Source organism: Ranitomeya imitator, chromosome 6 (assembly GCF_032444005.1).
Source record: "Ranitomeya imitator isolate aRanImi1 chromosome 6, aRanImi1.pri, whole genome shotgun sequence".
In the NCBI taxonomy this organism is placed as follows: domain Eukaryota; kingdom Metazoa; phylum Chordata; class Amphibia; order Anura; family Dendrobatidae; genus Ranitomeya; species Ranitomeya imitator.
Genome location: NC_091287.1, coordinates 486,185,291 through 486,203,163, shown reverse-complemented (window position 1 = coordinate 486,203,163; position 17,873 = coordinate 486,185,291). Strand labels below are relative to the sequence as shown.

General features: G+C 41.2%; 1 protein-coding gene across 3 annotated transcripts in view; it reads left to right on the top strand.

The window, feature by feature from the left end:
* TRIQK (triple QxxK/R motif containing) overlaps window positions 1–16,645 on the top strand; it is a 233,056-nt gene extending 216,411 nt beyond the window's left edge. For all 3 annotated transcript variants that reach the window (XM_069731615.1, XM_069731613.1, XM_069731614.1), the window contains one exon: window positions 16,102–16,645. In XM_069731615.1, coding sequence (XP_069587716.1) covers window positions 16,102–16,212 — 111 coding nt within the window. In that variant the 3' untranslated portion in view covers window positions 16,213–16,645. The remainder of the gene's footprint in view (window positions 1–16,101) is intronic.
* Window positions 16,646–17,873: the final 1,228 nt, after the last annotated feature.

Here is a 17,873-nt window from a genome sequence, read left to right as displayed (position 1 = left end):
ATATGTTTGGAAACGATCGTCAAACATAAATTCGGCACGAATAGGTTACCAATATGGCATGAATATGGCAAATTCGCATCCGGTGATCGTTTCTGAGCATATTCGCTCAGTTCTAGAGCGGACATCTGCTGCTGATAGAATGAAAACCGCTCCGGAGCCCATTTTGCAGGAAGTATCATGAGCCACAGTTATAGTAGAAGGGGTTCAAGGGACGCTGTCTGCACAGAATGACTGTCTAAAGAAAGCATCGGCACTCTGTTCATCAGAGTGGCCAAACCTATCATATCTTCCTACCTGCTTCCTTTCTATCTATCTCCACCCCCTTCATAGAGCCAGAGAAGAGTGGAGATGGATGGAAATTAAGTGGGTGGGAACATGCACTTAAACGATTGGCCCCGCCATGGTGCACCAAGCGCCCTACTTGGTTTGTAAACAGACATTCTGTGCTGACAAAGTCCCTTTGAATTGCATTTGGTTAAATAATGACTGAAGATTAAGTTACAAAAGCTGAAACCTCAGGCCAACCAATTTTTAATTACACTAATGTTGCTAACTTTAAATATAACTTGGCAAAAAACTCTGGTAAAAATACTTTTTCATGTCTCCATGGTTACAGACTACTAACCTTGTGTGTAGTCTGGACTCTGCAGTATAACAAGATCACTATAGACCAATATAGATCAAGATCAATATAGACTTTACATGGTAAATGCGCATGGTAGATGGAAGGGGGTGACACGTGGTGGAAAGTTCAAACGACACCGGGTTTATTTGAGGTCTGATCCCACAGGACAAATCTGCATAGTAGCTATACTTTACTCTAAACAGTTGGAGATTTTTCTGCAGCAAAGTTTCCTATTTTTGTCAATTTTAAATGCATTCATGCAATAAAAAAAATGACATACCTTAACATGTTATTGGTGGTTTGGACAGTGTGAACATGTCCCGAGACTCTACTCTGAATTTTGCCTTAAATAATTGATATGGTGGGTGAATACTTCTTTTCTGCTGTCATCTAAAAGTTTGAAAAAAGCAGGAAAAAAAAGCGTTTGTTAGTGTTTGTCTGAATATTAAGAAAACACATCTGTACGCACTGTATCATGTAGCTATTCTGACAGTCATTATGTGGGTTGAGAATAGTAAGTGCACTGTACGGGTCTGCTGTCCATTCTCTCGAGCAGATGGCTCCTACAGTTGTGTCACTTGCTTATTTCATCCTCTTAAGATTAGTAGCTGTGTGTCCAGATGGGCCTGGAAGAACAGCTGTGTATAAAAAAGAGAATAAATGAAACCTGCATTATATAAAAAGTGTCCTAGTTGCAATGAAATCACATTTCTCCCTCTACTTTAAGATGTTTTTAATCGTTTGTGGCTTGTTTGTATTTTTTGTTAATTTAGGTAAATATTCATAATTTGCTTCTTTAATGCAACTGTGCATTTATTTCACACAAGGGCAATATAAATAGTGAAATTATCGAAAACTTGTCACAATGCAAAATCAAGACGATGCCTCAGAGAAACGTATGTTACAGTTGGAATGTTTTGAGCAAATTTATGCCATTAGCACTAAAACATGAACAGCCAGGTAGAAAATCCCAGCAGAAAATAAACAAATACCATGAATTATTCATCACTCCCTTTTTTTTTTTCCCCTATCTTTCCTGGTTAAACTGAAAATGATGTTTTGAAGGTAGTTGGGTTGTTCTTTTTCTCTTCCTATTCTGCCTTTTTTTTATCAGACTGATTTATTTGAAAATATTCCTAAGATTTCAGATAAAATAAAAAAAAATTAAAAAAAAGCATTAAAATGTGTTGTGTTTTTTTTTAACTGTTCATTTAAAATATCACGAAGATGTGTAATTATACACAGTCACTAACATTTATTCTATTCCTATTAAATATTCCTATTTATTGAATTCTAGGGGAATTCAGATATATTTAAAACCCCAAAATTCCTTGTCTATCATTTTAAATGATTTATTTATTTTTTTAAGTTGTGTGGAAAAGTACTGGAGGGGAGATATGTATCACTGCGGTTATTAACTTCCATTATATGAACCTAGGAAAACGCTCCAGCACACAAAGTCCTGAGAGGGGTTAATCGGCCAAGTGTAGTTCTAGGTTGAGTGAACAGCTGTAGAGTGGGTGGAGTTCCGTGGATAAATGCACAGCCTTCTGGCTCATTCAATGTTGGGTGTGTCTGGAGGTGTAAGTTTCAGACCTGTTTTTTTCATGATAAGCAAAGCTGAACTCTTTGTTGATTGTTCCTGAGTGGTCGGATCCTCACAGCAACAGGGACTGTCATACGTTCTGTTTTTGTTTTCCCGTTAGGCCAGAAAGGCCGTGTTAGGTTTGCGAACATTGCACTGGTTTATGCAGTACCTTTTTAATAAACTAGTGGATGATTTAAAGAGACCGCGTTCCTGTGTCTACCTCTATGTGCAGCCAAGTGAGCCGATAAACCCCAGTTGCTATATACTTTTAAAATTCTCTTTTGACTCCCATCCTGACAGACCTGTGATCCCCTGGCAAACTTTGCCATTTTTGGCAGCAATGTTTGGCAACTAGTGATTAAATGCTTTTGGAGCACATTGAGTGTGAGCTTGATACCTCCTTGTATATGAAGGAAAAAACTGGGACTACCATGAATACTAGAGATAATAGGGCAGAACTACAAAGCAAAGGGCACTAGAAATCCTGTCAAAATTGTGCCCAAAACGCTCTAGAATAAATAATGTGGCTAATTGTCAAGTTTATTAGCAGCACTCAACATATTACCAAAAACATTGTATGCTATCCAGAGGATGGTCAATATTGGAAGGAAAGGGGAGGCACAAAGAGTAAATAGGGTCTTATCTCACAAAACCGAAGAATCACCAAGAAAGTCGCTCACCTGATAAAACTGAAAGCAGGCTTGTGTTATGAACAGGTAATTCAGAACCACAATCGACATAGAAGTACAGAGCACACAAAGTGACCTGACAATTACCAAAAAACAAGGACGAGCTCTGAGACGTGGGAACTCTGCTGACTGCAATCCCTAATCCTAACAAACCACACTAGAGGTAGCCGTGGATTGCGCCTAACACTCCCTATGCAACTCGGCACAGCCTGAGAAACTAACTAGCCCTGAAGATAGAAAAATAAGCCTACCTTGACTCAGAGAAATTCCCCAAAGGAAAAGGCAGCCCCCCACATATAATGACTGTGAGTAAGATGAAAATACAAACACAGAGATGAAATAGATTTAGCAAAGTGAGGCCCGACTTACTGAATAGACCGAGGATAGGAAAAATAGCTTTGCGGTCAACACAAAAACCTACAAACAGCCACGCAGAGGGGCAAAAAGACCCTCCGCACCGACTAATGGTACGGAGGTGCTCCCTCTGCGTCTCAGAGCTTCCAGCAAGCAAGAAAAACCAATTAAGCAAGCTGGACAGAAAAAATAGCAAACAAAAAGTAACACAAGCAAAACTTAGCTTATGCAGGATAGACAGGCCACAGGAACGATCCAGGAGGAAGCAAGACGAACACTAGAACATTGACTGTAGGCCAGGATCAAAGCACCAGGTAGAGTTAAATAGAGCAGCACCTAACGACTTAACCTCATCACCTGAGGAAGGAAACTCAGAAGCCGCAGTACCACTCTCATCCACAGGAGGGAGCTTGGCCACAGAATTCACAACAGTACCCCCCCTTGAGGAGGGGTCACCGAACCCTCACCAGAGCCCCCAGGCCGACCAGGACGAGCCTCATGAAAGGCACGAACCAGATCGGCAGCATGGACATCAGAGGCAAAGACCCAGAAATTATCTTCCTGACCATAACCTTTCCACTTAACCAGATACTGGAGTTTCCGTCTCGAAACACGAGAATCCAAAATCTTCTCCACTATATACTCCAATTCCCCTTCAACCAAAACCGGAGCAGGAGGATCAATAGATGGAACCACAGGTGCCACGTATCTCCGCAACAATGACCTATGGAACACGTTATGGATGGAAAAAGAAGCTGGAAGAGTTAAACGAAAAGACACAGGATTAAGAACCTCAGAAATCCTATATGGACCAATGAAACGAGGCTTAAATTTAGGAGAGGAAACCTTCATAGGAATATAACGAGATGACAACCAAACCAAATCCCCAACACGAAGTCGGGGACCCACACAGCGCCTGCGGTTAGCGAAACGTTGAGCCTTCTCCTGGGACAAAGTCAGATTGTCCACTACATGAGTCCAAATCTGCTGCAACCTATCCACCACAGTATCCACACCAGGACAGTCCGAAGATTCAACCTGCCCTGAAGAGAAACGAGGGTGGAACCCAGAATTGCAGAAAAACTGCGAAACCAAAGTAGCCGAGCTGGCCCGATTATTAAGAGCGAACTCAGCCAAAGGCAAAAAGGACACCCAATCATCCTGATCAGCAGAAACAAAACATCTCAGATATGTTTCCAAGGTCTGATTGGTTCGTTCAGTCTGGCCATTTGTCTGAGGATGGAAGGCCGAGGAAAAAGACAAATCAATGCCCATCCTAGCACAAAAGGCTCGCCAAAACCTCGAATCAAACTGGGAACCTCTGTCAGAAACGATGTTCTCTGGAATGCCATGTAAACGAACCACATGCTGGAAAAACAACGGCACCAAATCAGAGGAGGAAGGCAATTTAGACAAGGGAACCAAATGGACCATCTTAGAGAAGCGATCACAAACCACCCAAATGACCGACATTCTTTGAGAGATCCGAAATAAAATCCATAGAGATATGTGTCCAAGGCCTCTTCGGGACCGGCAAGGGCAAAAGCAACCCACTGGCATGAGAACAGCAGGGCTTAGCCCGAGCACAAATCCCACAGGACTGCACAAAAGAACGCATATCCCGTGACAGAGACGGCCACCAAAAGGATCTAGCCACCAAATCTCTGGTACCAAAGATTCCAGGATGACCAGCCAACACCGAACAATGAACCTCAGAGATAACTTCATTGGTCCACCTATCAGGGACAAACAGTTTCTCCGCTGGGCAACGGTCAGGTTTATTAGCCTGAAATTTTTGCAGCACCCGCCGCAAATCAGGGGAGATGGCAGACAAAATTACCCCCTCTTTGAGAATACCCGCCGCCTCAGGCAAACCCGGAGAATCGGGCACAAAACTCCTAGACAGGGCATCCGCCTTCACATTTTTAGAGCCCGGAAGGTACGAAACCACAAAGTCAAAACGGGAGAAAAACAGCGACCAACGAGCCTGTCTAGGATTCAACCGAGACTCGAGATAAGTCAAGTTTTTGTGATCAGTCAAGACCACCACGCGATGCTTAGCTCCTTCAAACCAATGACGCCACTCCTCGAATGCCCACTTCATGGCTAGCAACTCTCGATTGCCAACATCATAATTTCGCTCAGCAGGCGAAAATTTCCTGGAAAAGAAGGCGCATGGTTTCATCACCGAGCAACCAGAACTTCTCTGTGACAAAACAGCCCCTGCTCCAATTTTAGAAGCATCAACCTCGACCTGGAACGGAAGCGAAACATCTGGTTGGCACAACACAGGGGCAGAAGAAAAACGACGCTTCAACTCCTGAAAAGCTTCCACAACAGCAGAAGACCAATTGACCACATCAGCACCCTTCTTGGTTAAATCAGTCAACGGTTTAGCAATGCTAGAAAAATTAGCGATGAAGCGACGATAAAAATTAGCAAAGCCCAGGAACTTCTGCAGACTCTTCAGAGATGTAGGCTGAGTCCAATCATAAATGGCCTGAACTTTAACAGGGTCCATCTCGATAGTAGAAGGAGAAAAAATGAACCCCAAAAATGAAATCTTCTGAACACCAAAGAGACACTTTGACCCCTTCACAAACAAAGAATTAGCACGCAGGACCTGGAACACCATTCTGACCTGCTTCACATGAGACTCCCAATCATCCGAGAAGACCAAAATATCATCCAAGTATACAATCAGGAATTTATCCAGGTACTCTCGGAAGATGCCATGCATAAAGGACTGAAACACTGATGGAGCATTAGAAAGTCCGAATGGCATAACCAGGTATTCAAAATGGCCTTTGGGCGTATTAAATGCTGTTTTCCATTCATCGCCCCGTTTAATACGCACAAGATTATACGCATCACGAAGATCTACCCTGGTGAACCAACTAGCCCCCTTAATCCGAGCAAACAAATGAGACAGCAGCGGCAAGGGGTACTGAAACTTGACCGTAATTTTATTTAGAAGGCGGTAATCAATACAAGGTCTCAGCGAACCATCCTTCTTGGCCACAAAAAAGAACCCCGCTCCCAATGGCGACGATGACGGGCGAATATGACCCTTCTCGAAAGACTCCTTCACGTAACTCCGCATAGCGGCGTGCTCAGGTACAGATAAATTAAACAGTCGACCCTTAGGAAACTTACTACCAGGAATCAAATCGATAGCACAATCACAATCCCTATGCGGAGGTAGGGCATTGGACTTGGGCTCATCGAATACATCCCGGTAATCAGACAAGAACTCTGGGACCTCAGAAGGGGTGGATGATGAGATAGACAGAAATGGAACATCACCATGTACCCCCTGACAACCCCAGCTGGACACAGACATTGATTTCCAATCTAATACTGGGTTATGGACTTGTAGCCATGGCAACCCCAACACGACCACATAATGCAGATTATGCAACACCAGAAAGCGAATATCCTCCTGGTGCGCAGGAGCCATGCACATGGTCAGCTGGGTCCAATACTGAGGCTTATTCTTGGCCAAAGGCGTAGCATCAATTCCTCTCAATGGAATAGGACACTGCAAGGGCTCCAAGACAAACCCACAGCGCCTAGCATACTCCAAGTCCATCAAATTCAGGGCAGCGCCTGAATCCACAAATGCCATGACAGAATAGGAAGACAAAGAGCAGATCAAAGTAACGGACAAAAGAAATTTCGACTGTACCGTACCAATGGTGGCAGACCTAGTGAACCGCTTAGTGCGCTTAGGACAATCGGAGATGGCATGAGTGGAATCACCACAGTAGAAACACAGCCCATTCTGACGTCTGTGTTCTTGCCTTTCAGCTCTGGTCAAAGTCCTATCACACTGCATAGGCTCAGGTTCATGCTCAGATAATAGCGCCAAATGGTGCACAGATTTACGCTCGCGCAAGCGTCGACCGATCTGAATGGCCAAAGACATAGACTCATTCAGACCAGCAGGCATAGGAAATCCCCCCGTGACATCCTTAAGGGCTTCAGAGAGACCCTTTCTGAAAATAGCTGCCAGCGCACATTCATTCCATTGAGTGAGCACGGACCACTTTCTAAACTTCTGACAATAAATCTCTATCTCATCCTGACACAGAGCCAGCAAATTTTTCTCTGCCTGATCCACTGAATTGGGTTCGTCGTACAGCAATCCGAGCGCCAGAAAAAACGCATCAATATTACATAATGCAGGATCTCCTGGCGCAAGGGAAAATGCCCAGTCTTGAGGGTCGCCACGTAATAAAGAAATAATGATCTTAACTTGTTGAACTGGGTCACCAGAGGAACGGGGTTTCAAAGCCAGAAATAGTTTACAATTATTTTTAAAATTCAAAAACTTTGCTCTATCGCCAGAAAATAACTCAGGAATAGGAATCTTAGGTTCTAACATAGGATTCTGAACCACTAAATCTTGAATATTCTGTACATTTATAGCGAGATTATCCATCAAAGAGAACAGACCTTGAATGTCCATGTCCACACCTGTGTTCTGAACCACCCTGATGTAAAGGGGAGAAAAAAGACAGAACACAGTGCAAAGAAAAAAAAATGGTCTCAGAACTTCTCTTTTCCCGCTATTGAGAAGCATTAGTACTTTGGGCCTCCAGTACTGTTATGAACAGGTAATTCAGAACCACAATGGACATAGAAGTACAGAGCACACAAAGTGACCTGGCAATTACCAAAAAACAAGGACGAGCTCTGAGACGTGGGAACTCTGCTGACCGCAATCCCTAACCCTAACAAACCACACTAGAGGTAGCCGTGGATTGCGCCTAACGCTCCCTATGCAACTCGGCACAGCCTGAGAAACTAACTAGACCTGAAGATAGAAAAATAAGCCTACCTTGCCTCAGAGAAATTCCCCAAAGGAAAAGGCAGCCCCCCACATATAATGACTGTGAGTAAGATGAAATACAAACACAGAGATTAAATAGATTTAGCAAAGTGAGGCCCGACTTACTGAATAGACCGAGGATAGGAAAGATAGCTTTGCGGTGAACACAAAAACCTACAAACAACCACGCAGAGGGGCAAAAAGACCCTCCGCACCGACTAACGGTATGGAGGTGCTCCCTCTGCGTCTCAGAGCTTCCAGCAAGCAAGAAAAACCAATTAAGCAAGCTGGACAGAAAAAATAGCAAACAAAAAATAACACAAGCAAAACTTAGCTTATGCAGGATAGACAGGCCACAGGAACGATCCAGGAGGAAGCAAGACCAACACTAGAACATTGACTGGAGGCCAGGATCAAAGCACCAGGTGGAGTTAAATAGAGCAGCACCTAACGACTTAACCTCATCACCTGAGGAAGGAAACTCAGAAGTCGCAGTACCACTCTCATCCACAGGAGGGAGCTTGGCCACAGAATTCACAACAGGCTTGTAAAGATTTCGGCTGCTGCAGATCCACAGGCCGGTCACCGACCATATGAAGCAATATACTGGATAGGAAACGTGGATTAAATCCGCGCTGCTGTAATAATGAGGTTGATTCCAGTTGATAGTAGTGGTTTATTCAACACATTTGAAGGCTCTAATGGCCCCTTCTTCAAGTTCATATGAGACAGACGGTTAACAAATCTTTATCCGCAAAGAAATTATCATATAATAGGGTTTATCATATATATCAAAGATTACTTTCTTAATCACAAATCCATTCTTAATTTACTGGACCTTGAGATGAAAAGAAAAAATATAAAATGAACTAGAATAAAAAATATATAAAAAATATATAAAATATATGAACAATAAATAAAATATATATGGACTCATGGGGTGCTACGCCAGATGACCTGGCCTCCATAGTCACCAGACCTGAGCCCAATCGAGATGGTTTGGGGTGAGCTGGACCGCAGAGTGAAGGCAAAAGGGCCAACAAGTGCTAAGCATCTCTTTGAACTCTTTCAAGATTGTTGGAAGACCATTCCCGGTGACTACCTCTTGAAGCTCATCAAGAGAATGCCAAGAGTGTGCAAAGCAGTCATCAAAGCAAAAGGTGGCTACTTTGAAGAACCTAGAATATAAGACATAATTTTAGTTTCACACTTTAAGTATATAATTCCACATGTGTTAATTCATAGTTTTGATGCCTTCAGCCTGAATGTACAATTTTCATAGTCCTAAAAATACAGAAAAATCTTTAAATGAGAAGGGGTGTCCAAACTTTTCATCTGTACTGTATATGAAAAAATAGAAAATGAAAAAAAAGTCCATTCATATATATATTTTTTTTATTTCTTGTAAGCACACTGTCTCTGTACGTTGTATGTGGTATTCCTGAAGAAGGGGCCATTGAAGCCTTGAAACGCGTTGAGTAAACCACTATTTTAATTCTGCTATCAACTGGAACCTCATTATTATGGCAGCGCGGATTTAATCCACATTTCCTATCCAGTATATTGATCCAGAAGGTGGTGTAAGAATGAAAAAAATGTGTAGTTTGGTGAAACTCTCTAAGCATTTTATTCCACTAGTACTGCATACAGCACAAGCTGTTCCTTAAAAGTATAGACCTGACTTTGGTTACAAGTAGAGATGAGCAAATATGTTCGGAAATCTGTCGCTGAACCTGAATTTGCCATATTAGTACCCTATTCTTGACGAATTTATGTTTGACTATAGTTTCTGAACATATTCGGTCATCTCTACTCCCATTGACTCCAATGGCGTTCGTCTATATTCAGCGAATATTATAAATCCGATGATCATAATCCGAAGCGAATATTGAAAAATTTGCTCATCTCTAGTTACAAGACTACATTCACTCTACAATGCGTGCACTGCACAATGTGAGATTTTTCCTTCTCTCGGAGCGGTTGGTCAAGTGACCACAAGTAAACTTTTTGCATGCTTGAGGCCACATTATGACTAATCGTGTCCTGCCTCACTATATGTTTTTGCATTGCACGATGCTGCACACATTTAGTCAGCACCTGACCACGTGTACCCCGTTATAGGAAACCAATTAAAATCTATCGCTTCTTCATACTGGCTTTTTTTCAGAACTCATTATTACATAAATATGTTTTAAAGAGGACTTTTCACCAGGTCAAAAGTGCCCAGTTTTTACTCTTTCTTTATTTCCACTACTCCCCGGAGTAATCAACAATTTTTAATTTGACTAAATCTGTCATATGATTCAAGAGATGTGCACCATTATACTTGTAAATTTACAAGAGGGTGGTGCTCCCAGGATCCACTGGGCTGCGTCTTCAAGATGCCCTTCATTATTACCTGATCCCCCACTTAGTAAAGGCCGTAAAAATTTGCAGAAAAAAAGCCTATGTGAGGGGCTTGATGAGGAGGTTGTGTTGGAGCAGACAAATCTGATTTATTAAGAGACATATGCCTCTTAATGAATCAGGTGAGTAGCATAGTGTTGTCCATCGCTATATACACCTCACCACAAATTTTCATGCCCCTGCAGCAGTAGGATTCGTGGCATAGCGAACGCTGCTGCTAGTCATGAATTTGACAAATGGGGGTCATCACGCCCCTATCCCGCCCCAAGTTAACACACATTTTGTCATAGTTGGGGCAAGAATGGCATGAAAACACCAGAAATCAAATTTTTCTGTGCAACCTCTTGCGCAAAAAAAATTTGCAAGTTTTCAAAGTTTTTTTTTCTGCTAGAGATCTCGCAAAAAAAGCTATGATGAATCACCCCACATATCTTTATAACTAAATGTTGAATTTAAAGAAAAGATAACTTTTAACAATTTAATACTTAGGGGGAACAGTGGGAATGATATAAGATAAAAAAAAAAAAACTGGTCACTTTTCACAGGTCCTCTTTAATGTTTGTTAACCCCTTAAGCCCCGAGGGTGGTTTGCACGTTATTGACCGGGCCAATTTTTACAATTCTGACCACTGTCCCTTTATGAGGTTATAACTCTGGAACGCTTCAACGGATCTTGGCGATTCTGACATTGTTTTCACGTGACATATTGTACTTCATTTTAGTGGTAACATTTATTCGATATAACTTGCGTTTATTTGTGAAAAAAACGGAAATTTGGCGAAAATTTAGAAATTTTCCAACTTTAAATTTTTATGCCCTTAAATCACAGAGATATGTCACGCAAAATACTTAATAAGTAACATTTCCCACATGTCTACTTTACATCAGCACAATTTTGGGACCAAAATTTTTTTTTCTTAGGGAGTTATAAGGGTTAAAAGTTGACCAGCAATTTCTCATTTTTACAACACCATTTTTTTTTAGGGACCACATCTCATTTGAAGTCATTTTGAGGGGTCTATATGATAGAAAATACCCAAGTGTGACACCATTCTAAAAACTGCACCCCTCAAGGTGCTCAAAACCACATTCAAGAAGTTTATTAACCCTTCAGATGATTCACAGGAATTTTTGGAATGTTTAAATAAAAATGAATATTTAACTTTTATTCACACAAAATTTATTTCAGCTCCAATTTGTTTTATTTTACCAAGGGTAACAGGATAAAATGGATGCCAAACGTTGTTGTACAATCTGTACTGAGTACGCGGATACCCCATATGTGGGGGTAAACCACTGTTTGGGCGCATGGCAGAGCTCGGAAGGAAAGGAGCGCCATTTGACTTTTCAATGCAAAATTGACAGGAATTGAGATGGGATGCCATGTTGCGTTTGGAGAGCCCCTCATGTGCCTAAACATTGAAACCCCCCACAAGTGACACCATTTTGGAAAGTAGACACCCTAAGGAACTTATCTAGATGTGTGGTGACCACTTTGACCCACCAATTGCTTCACAAAAGTTTATAATGCAGAGCCGTAAAAATAAAAAATCATATTTTTTCACAAAAATGATCATTTCGCCCCCAATTTTTTATTTTCCCAAGAGTAAGAGAAGAAATTGGACATCAAAAATTATTGTTCAATTTGTCCTGAGTACGCTGATACCCCATATATGGGTGTAAACTATTGTTTGGGCGTATGGCAGAGCTCGGAAGGGAAGGAGCGCCATTTTACTTTTTAATGCAAAATTGACTGGAATTGAGATGGGATGCCATGTTGCGTTTGGAGAGCCTCTGATGTGCCTAAACATTAAAATCCCCACAAGTGACACCATTTTGGAAAGTAGACCCCTTAAGGAACTTATCTAGAGGTGTGGTGAGCACTTTGACCCAACAAGTGCTTCACCGAAGTTTATAACGCAGAGCCGTAAAAATAAAAAATCATATTTTTTCACAAAAATTATCTTTTCGTCACCAATTTTTTATTTTCCCAAGGGTAAGAGAAGAAATTAGACCACAAAAGTTGTTGTGCAATTTGTCCTGAGTGCGATGATACCCCATATGTGGGGGTAAACCACTGTTTGGGCGCATGGCAGAGCTCGGAAGGGAAGGAGCGCCATTTGACTTTTCAATGCAAAATTGACTGGAATTGAGATGGGACGACATGTTGCGTTTGGAGAGCCCCTGATGTGCCTAAACATTGGAACCCCTCACAAGTGACACCATTTTGAAAAGTAGACCCCCTAAGGAACTTATCTAGATGTGTTTTGAGAGCTTTGAACCCCCAAGTGTTTCACTACAGTTTAGAACACAGAGCCATTAAAATAATTTTTTTTTTTTCGCAAAAATTATTTTTTAGCCCCCAGTTTTGTATTTTCACAAGGGTAACAGAATAAATTGGACCCCAAAGGTTGTTGTCCAATTTGTCCTGAGTACGCTGATACCCCATATGTGGGGGGGAACCACTGTTTGGGCGCATGGCAGAGCTCGGAAGGGAAGGAGCGCCATTTGGAATGCAGACTTAGATGGATTGGTCTGCAGGAGTCACGTTGCATTTGCAGAGCCCCTGATGTACCCAAACAGTACAAACCCCCCACAAGTGACCTCATATTGGAAACTAGACCTCCCACGGAACTTATCTAGATGTGTTGTGAAAACTTTGAACCCCCAAGTGTTTCACTACAGTTTACAACGCAGAGCCGTGAAAATAAAAAATCCTTTTTTTTTCCCACAAAAATTATTTTTAGCCCCCCAAATTTTTATTTTCCCAAGGATAACAAGAGAACTTGGACCCAAAAAGTTGTTGTCCAATTTGTCTCGAGTATGATGATACCCCATATGTTGGGGTAAACCCCTGTTTGGGCGCACGGGAGAGCTCGGAAGTGAAGGAGCACTGTTTTACTTTTTCAATGCAGAATTGGCTGGAATTGAGATCGGACGCCATGTCGCGTTTGGAGAGCCCCTGATGTGCCTGAACAGTGGAAACCCCCCAATTATAAATGAAACCCTAATCCAAACGCACCCCTAACCCTAATCCCAACTGTAACCCTAACCACACACCTAACCCTGACACACCCCTAATTCTAATCCCAACCCTAATCCCAACCGTAAATGTAATCCAAACCCTAGCCCTAACCCTAGCCCTAACCCTAATGGGAAAATGGAAATAAATACATTTTCTTTAATTTTATTATTTTTCCCTAAGGCTAGGTTCACATTGCGTTAGGGAAATCCATTTAGCGCTAGCGGATTGCGCTAACGCAATGTCTTTTTAGGTGTCGTGTTTAGTGGTTGCATTAACGTCCCCGCTCTGGAAGATCGGGGATCGGACCTCGGGCGCGCCACAAAAGAACGGCACCTTGCTAGCGCGAGCCGAAAATGGCACGCTCTAGCGATGCGCTACACCCGATAATCACATTGCTGTCAATGGGTGTGCTAACGGACCCGTTGCACGGCGTTAATTGTGACATTTTCGCCGTGCAACGCTGTCCGTTAGCATTAACCCATTAACGCAATGTGAACCTAGCCTAACTAAGGGGGTGATGAAGGGGGGTTTGATTTACTTTAATAGCGTTTTTTATATCGGATTTTTATGATTGGCAGCCGTCACACACTAAAAGACGCTTTTTATAGCAAAAAAGTTTTTGCGACTCCACATTTTGAGACCTATAATTTTTCCATATTTTGGTCCACATAGTCATGTGAGGTCTTGTTTTTTGCGGGACGAGTTGACGTTTTTATCGGTAACATTTTCGGACACGTGACAGTTTTTGATCGCTTTTTATTCCGATTTTTTGTGAGGCAGAATGACCAAAAACCAGCTATTCATGAATTTCTTTTGGGGGAGGCGTTTATACCGTTCCGCGTTGGGTAAAATTGATGAAGCAGTTTTATTCTTCGGGTCAGTACGATTACAGCGACACCTCATTTATATCATTCGTTTTATGTTTTGGCGCTTTTATACGATAAAAGCTATTTTATAGAAAAAATAATTATTTGGCATCGCTTTATTCTGAGGACTATAACTTTTTTATTTTTTTGGTTATGATGCTATATGGCAGCTCGTTTTTTGCGGGACAAGATGACGTTTTCAGAGGTACCATGGTTATTTATATCCGTCTTTTTGATCGCGTGTTATTCCACTTTTTGTTCAGCATTATGATAATAAAGCGTTGTTTTTTGGCTCGTTTTTTTTTTTTTTCTTACGGTGTTCACTGAAGGGGTTAACTAGTGGGCCAGTTTTATAGGTCGGGTCGTTACGGACGCGGCGATACTAAATGTGTACTTTTATTGTTTGGTTTTTTTAGATAAAGAAATGTATTTATGGGAATAATATTTTTTTTTCTTCTTTATTTAGGAATTTTTTTTTTTTTTTTTTACACGTGTGGAAATTTTTTTTTTTACTTTTTCACTTTGTCCCAGGGGGGGACATCACAGATCACCGATCTGACAGTGTGCACAGCACTCTGTCAGATCGGTGATCTGACATACAGCCGGGCAGGATTAGAGCTGCAGCCTGATCCTGACCCGGAAGTGCTCCCTGCAGGACCCGGATGCAGCCCCGCGGCCATTTTGGATCCGGGGACTGCAGGGAGAAGACGCTCGGTACACGGTGAGTACATCACCGTGTACCGATCGTCTCAGGGAAGCCCGCAGGGAGCCCCCTCCCTGCGCGATGCTTCCCTGCACCGCCGGCACACCGCGATCATCTTTGATCGCAGTGTGCCGGGGTTAATGTGCCGGGAGCGGTCCGTGACTGCTCCTGGCACATAGTGCCGGATGTCAGCTGCGATAGGCAGCTGACACCCGGCCGCGATCGGCCGCGCTCCCCCCGTGAGCGCGGCCGATCGCATATGACGTACTATCCCGTCACTGGGAATTAAGTCCCAGGTCACCTGGACGGGATAGTACGTCATATGGGATTAAGGGATTAAATAAAGAAACAATGATCCTTTGCTTTTGTAACTAAGCTGCTTCTAGCTTTACTTTCTGAGATTATTGATATTATAAATTGGGGCATACAGATCAGACTCCTTAGTGCAGAAAGCAGTTGACTTTTACCAGGTTAAAGGCATATTAGCTATCGTCATTTAATGGTCCAGTGGATCTAAAATTAAAAATTAGTTAAGTTTTTGTAAATGTTCTTTCCTGTTTGGTATCGTCAGCTTCTATTTAAACCTGCGTAGTCTGATCTTACAGTCCTGTCACTGTTGTCCATCTGTCTGTAGGTACTATATGTGAAACTTATACAAAAAATAACGGTAAATTACACTCCTAAAAGCATACTGTTAATGTGTGTTATGCAAACATAGAGGTTTTGGAGTAGAAAATGAGAATAAACTGAGCAGAAACTGGAAATCTTCCTCCTAAATCTCAAAACTTCTGAAACAGAGTTTTTGCTTAGTTTTCGCTCTAAAGACTCAACAAAAGGACTGTATGCATATGGCCTAAAAGAAACTTCTTTTTGCCATGGTCAAACTCATGAGTCCATTGTTAAAAAGAAACCACTGAGCCACCATACACATGTCAAATTGATGGGGATACGGGGAGGGCGTAGAAATCGATTAAGTATCCTAAACTTTGTTCTTGTATCTTTGCGTTTTAGGAGGTGTTGCTTGTTGCTGTGGCCATCTTGGTGTTTGTTCTGGCTTTCTATGCCCTGTTTTATTATAATTTAGCTCCAACTGTGGAACTGGGAGAAGACTCGGCAGACTAATCTGTGCCAGCCGCCTGAATGCTGTGATTTTGCATTGGAGAATCCGGAGCATCTAAGAATACATAATGTGCTATATCCGTCAAAGATGTTACATTCCATTTCTAACATAATGATAATGAGGAACAATATACAAAGTCTTAAGGCACTCATAATTAAACATTCCTGATCTGAATCGTTATCTGGCATATGAATTGATGATTATGTATTAGATCCAGACATCTCTTTTGGGAAAAACTAATTTTTTTTTTTACAAGTTTCGATTTTTACTGGATGTGTGCCTAATATGTTGATTTATAAATTTCATTATGGTTAGCAATATCATGAAACTGATGAAGGCGAACATTTTAAATATGGGTATTTTGATAAAGTGATTTTTTTTTTTTTTAATGATGGAATTTTTGTATTCAACACATTAAACATATTGTAATCTTCATTTGTATGCCATGTTTGTGTTGTTTGCGTGGTGCAACATTTCTGGAACATCTGTGCCAAGGGATACGACTTGCTGGCTGATGTGATTTCATACACACTTCGAGAATGTAAAATTATATCTCGGTAAGTGGATTTTTTTTAATTAATACTAGAAGAAGATGCATTGCATCTTTAGTTATATTATAGGTAACAGAAAGCTGACACACTGCTGTAAAAGTGGTCGTGCTTTGAGGAAAGGATAGTAATCCCGTAACAAATATAGAGGACCAAAATATGTCGGCTTTGAGGTTCTCTAGATTTATCTTTAGTTTTGTTATTTTCCTTATATTAGAAAAATTATATGTATAATGATTAGTGATGAGCAAGTATACTCGTTGCTCGGGTGATCTCTGAATATTTATTAGTGTTCGGAGATTTAGTTTTTGGCACCTCAGCTAAATCATTTTAGGCTACTAGCCAGGCTAAGCACATGTGGGGGTTGCCTGGTTGCTAGGGAATTCCCACATGTGTTCAACCTGTCTAGTAGCTGTAAATCATTCAGCTTTGGTGATGAAAACTAAATCTCCAAGCAGTCATAAATACTCGGAAATCACCTGAGCTTGCTCGGGAAAACCCGAGCAACGAGTACTCTCGCTCATCACTAATAATAACCAAGTTATTGATTAAAAAAAAGAGATAACAAACATCAAGGTTTATGCTGTAGAAACAGGAAAACGTCTTCATGAGAGAACACAGTACAATACTTTCAAGATCACAATTTCTGAAAAAATTAGAACATAAGAAAAAAACCTTAACAAATTTGTTTAACACAAGGTCTCGAAATTACATTATCAGAAAGAAGACCAGCAAAGAAAAATAGTTAAAGAACGTGATCTGAAATAGGTTCAAAACTAGTCATCTGGTTCCATTTATGTCTGTATAAATCAAGGAGAAAAACGGAAGGTAATACATTTTTGACCCAATTGCAAGATCTCATAATTGGGAGCATTTTTTTTTTGCTTAAATAATTTCTAATAGTAATATTCTGTTTTGTAAGATCTTAACAGACGAAGTTAAAATTAATATGGGTCAATCAAGTCCCTGTCAAGGTTATCTTTGCTGACCATTTTATCATTTTAATATGCAACCATGGTTTTCCTAAAGATGTATTGGAATTTTAAAAAAAATGGGCAAGAATAACCATGTAAATGGGTTTTATTTGTCATGTAAAATAGGGATCATAATTTAAG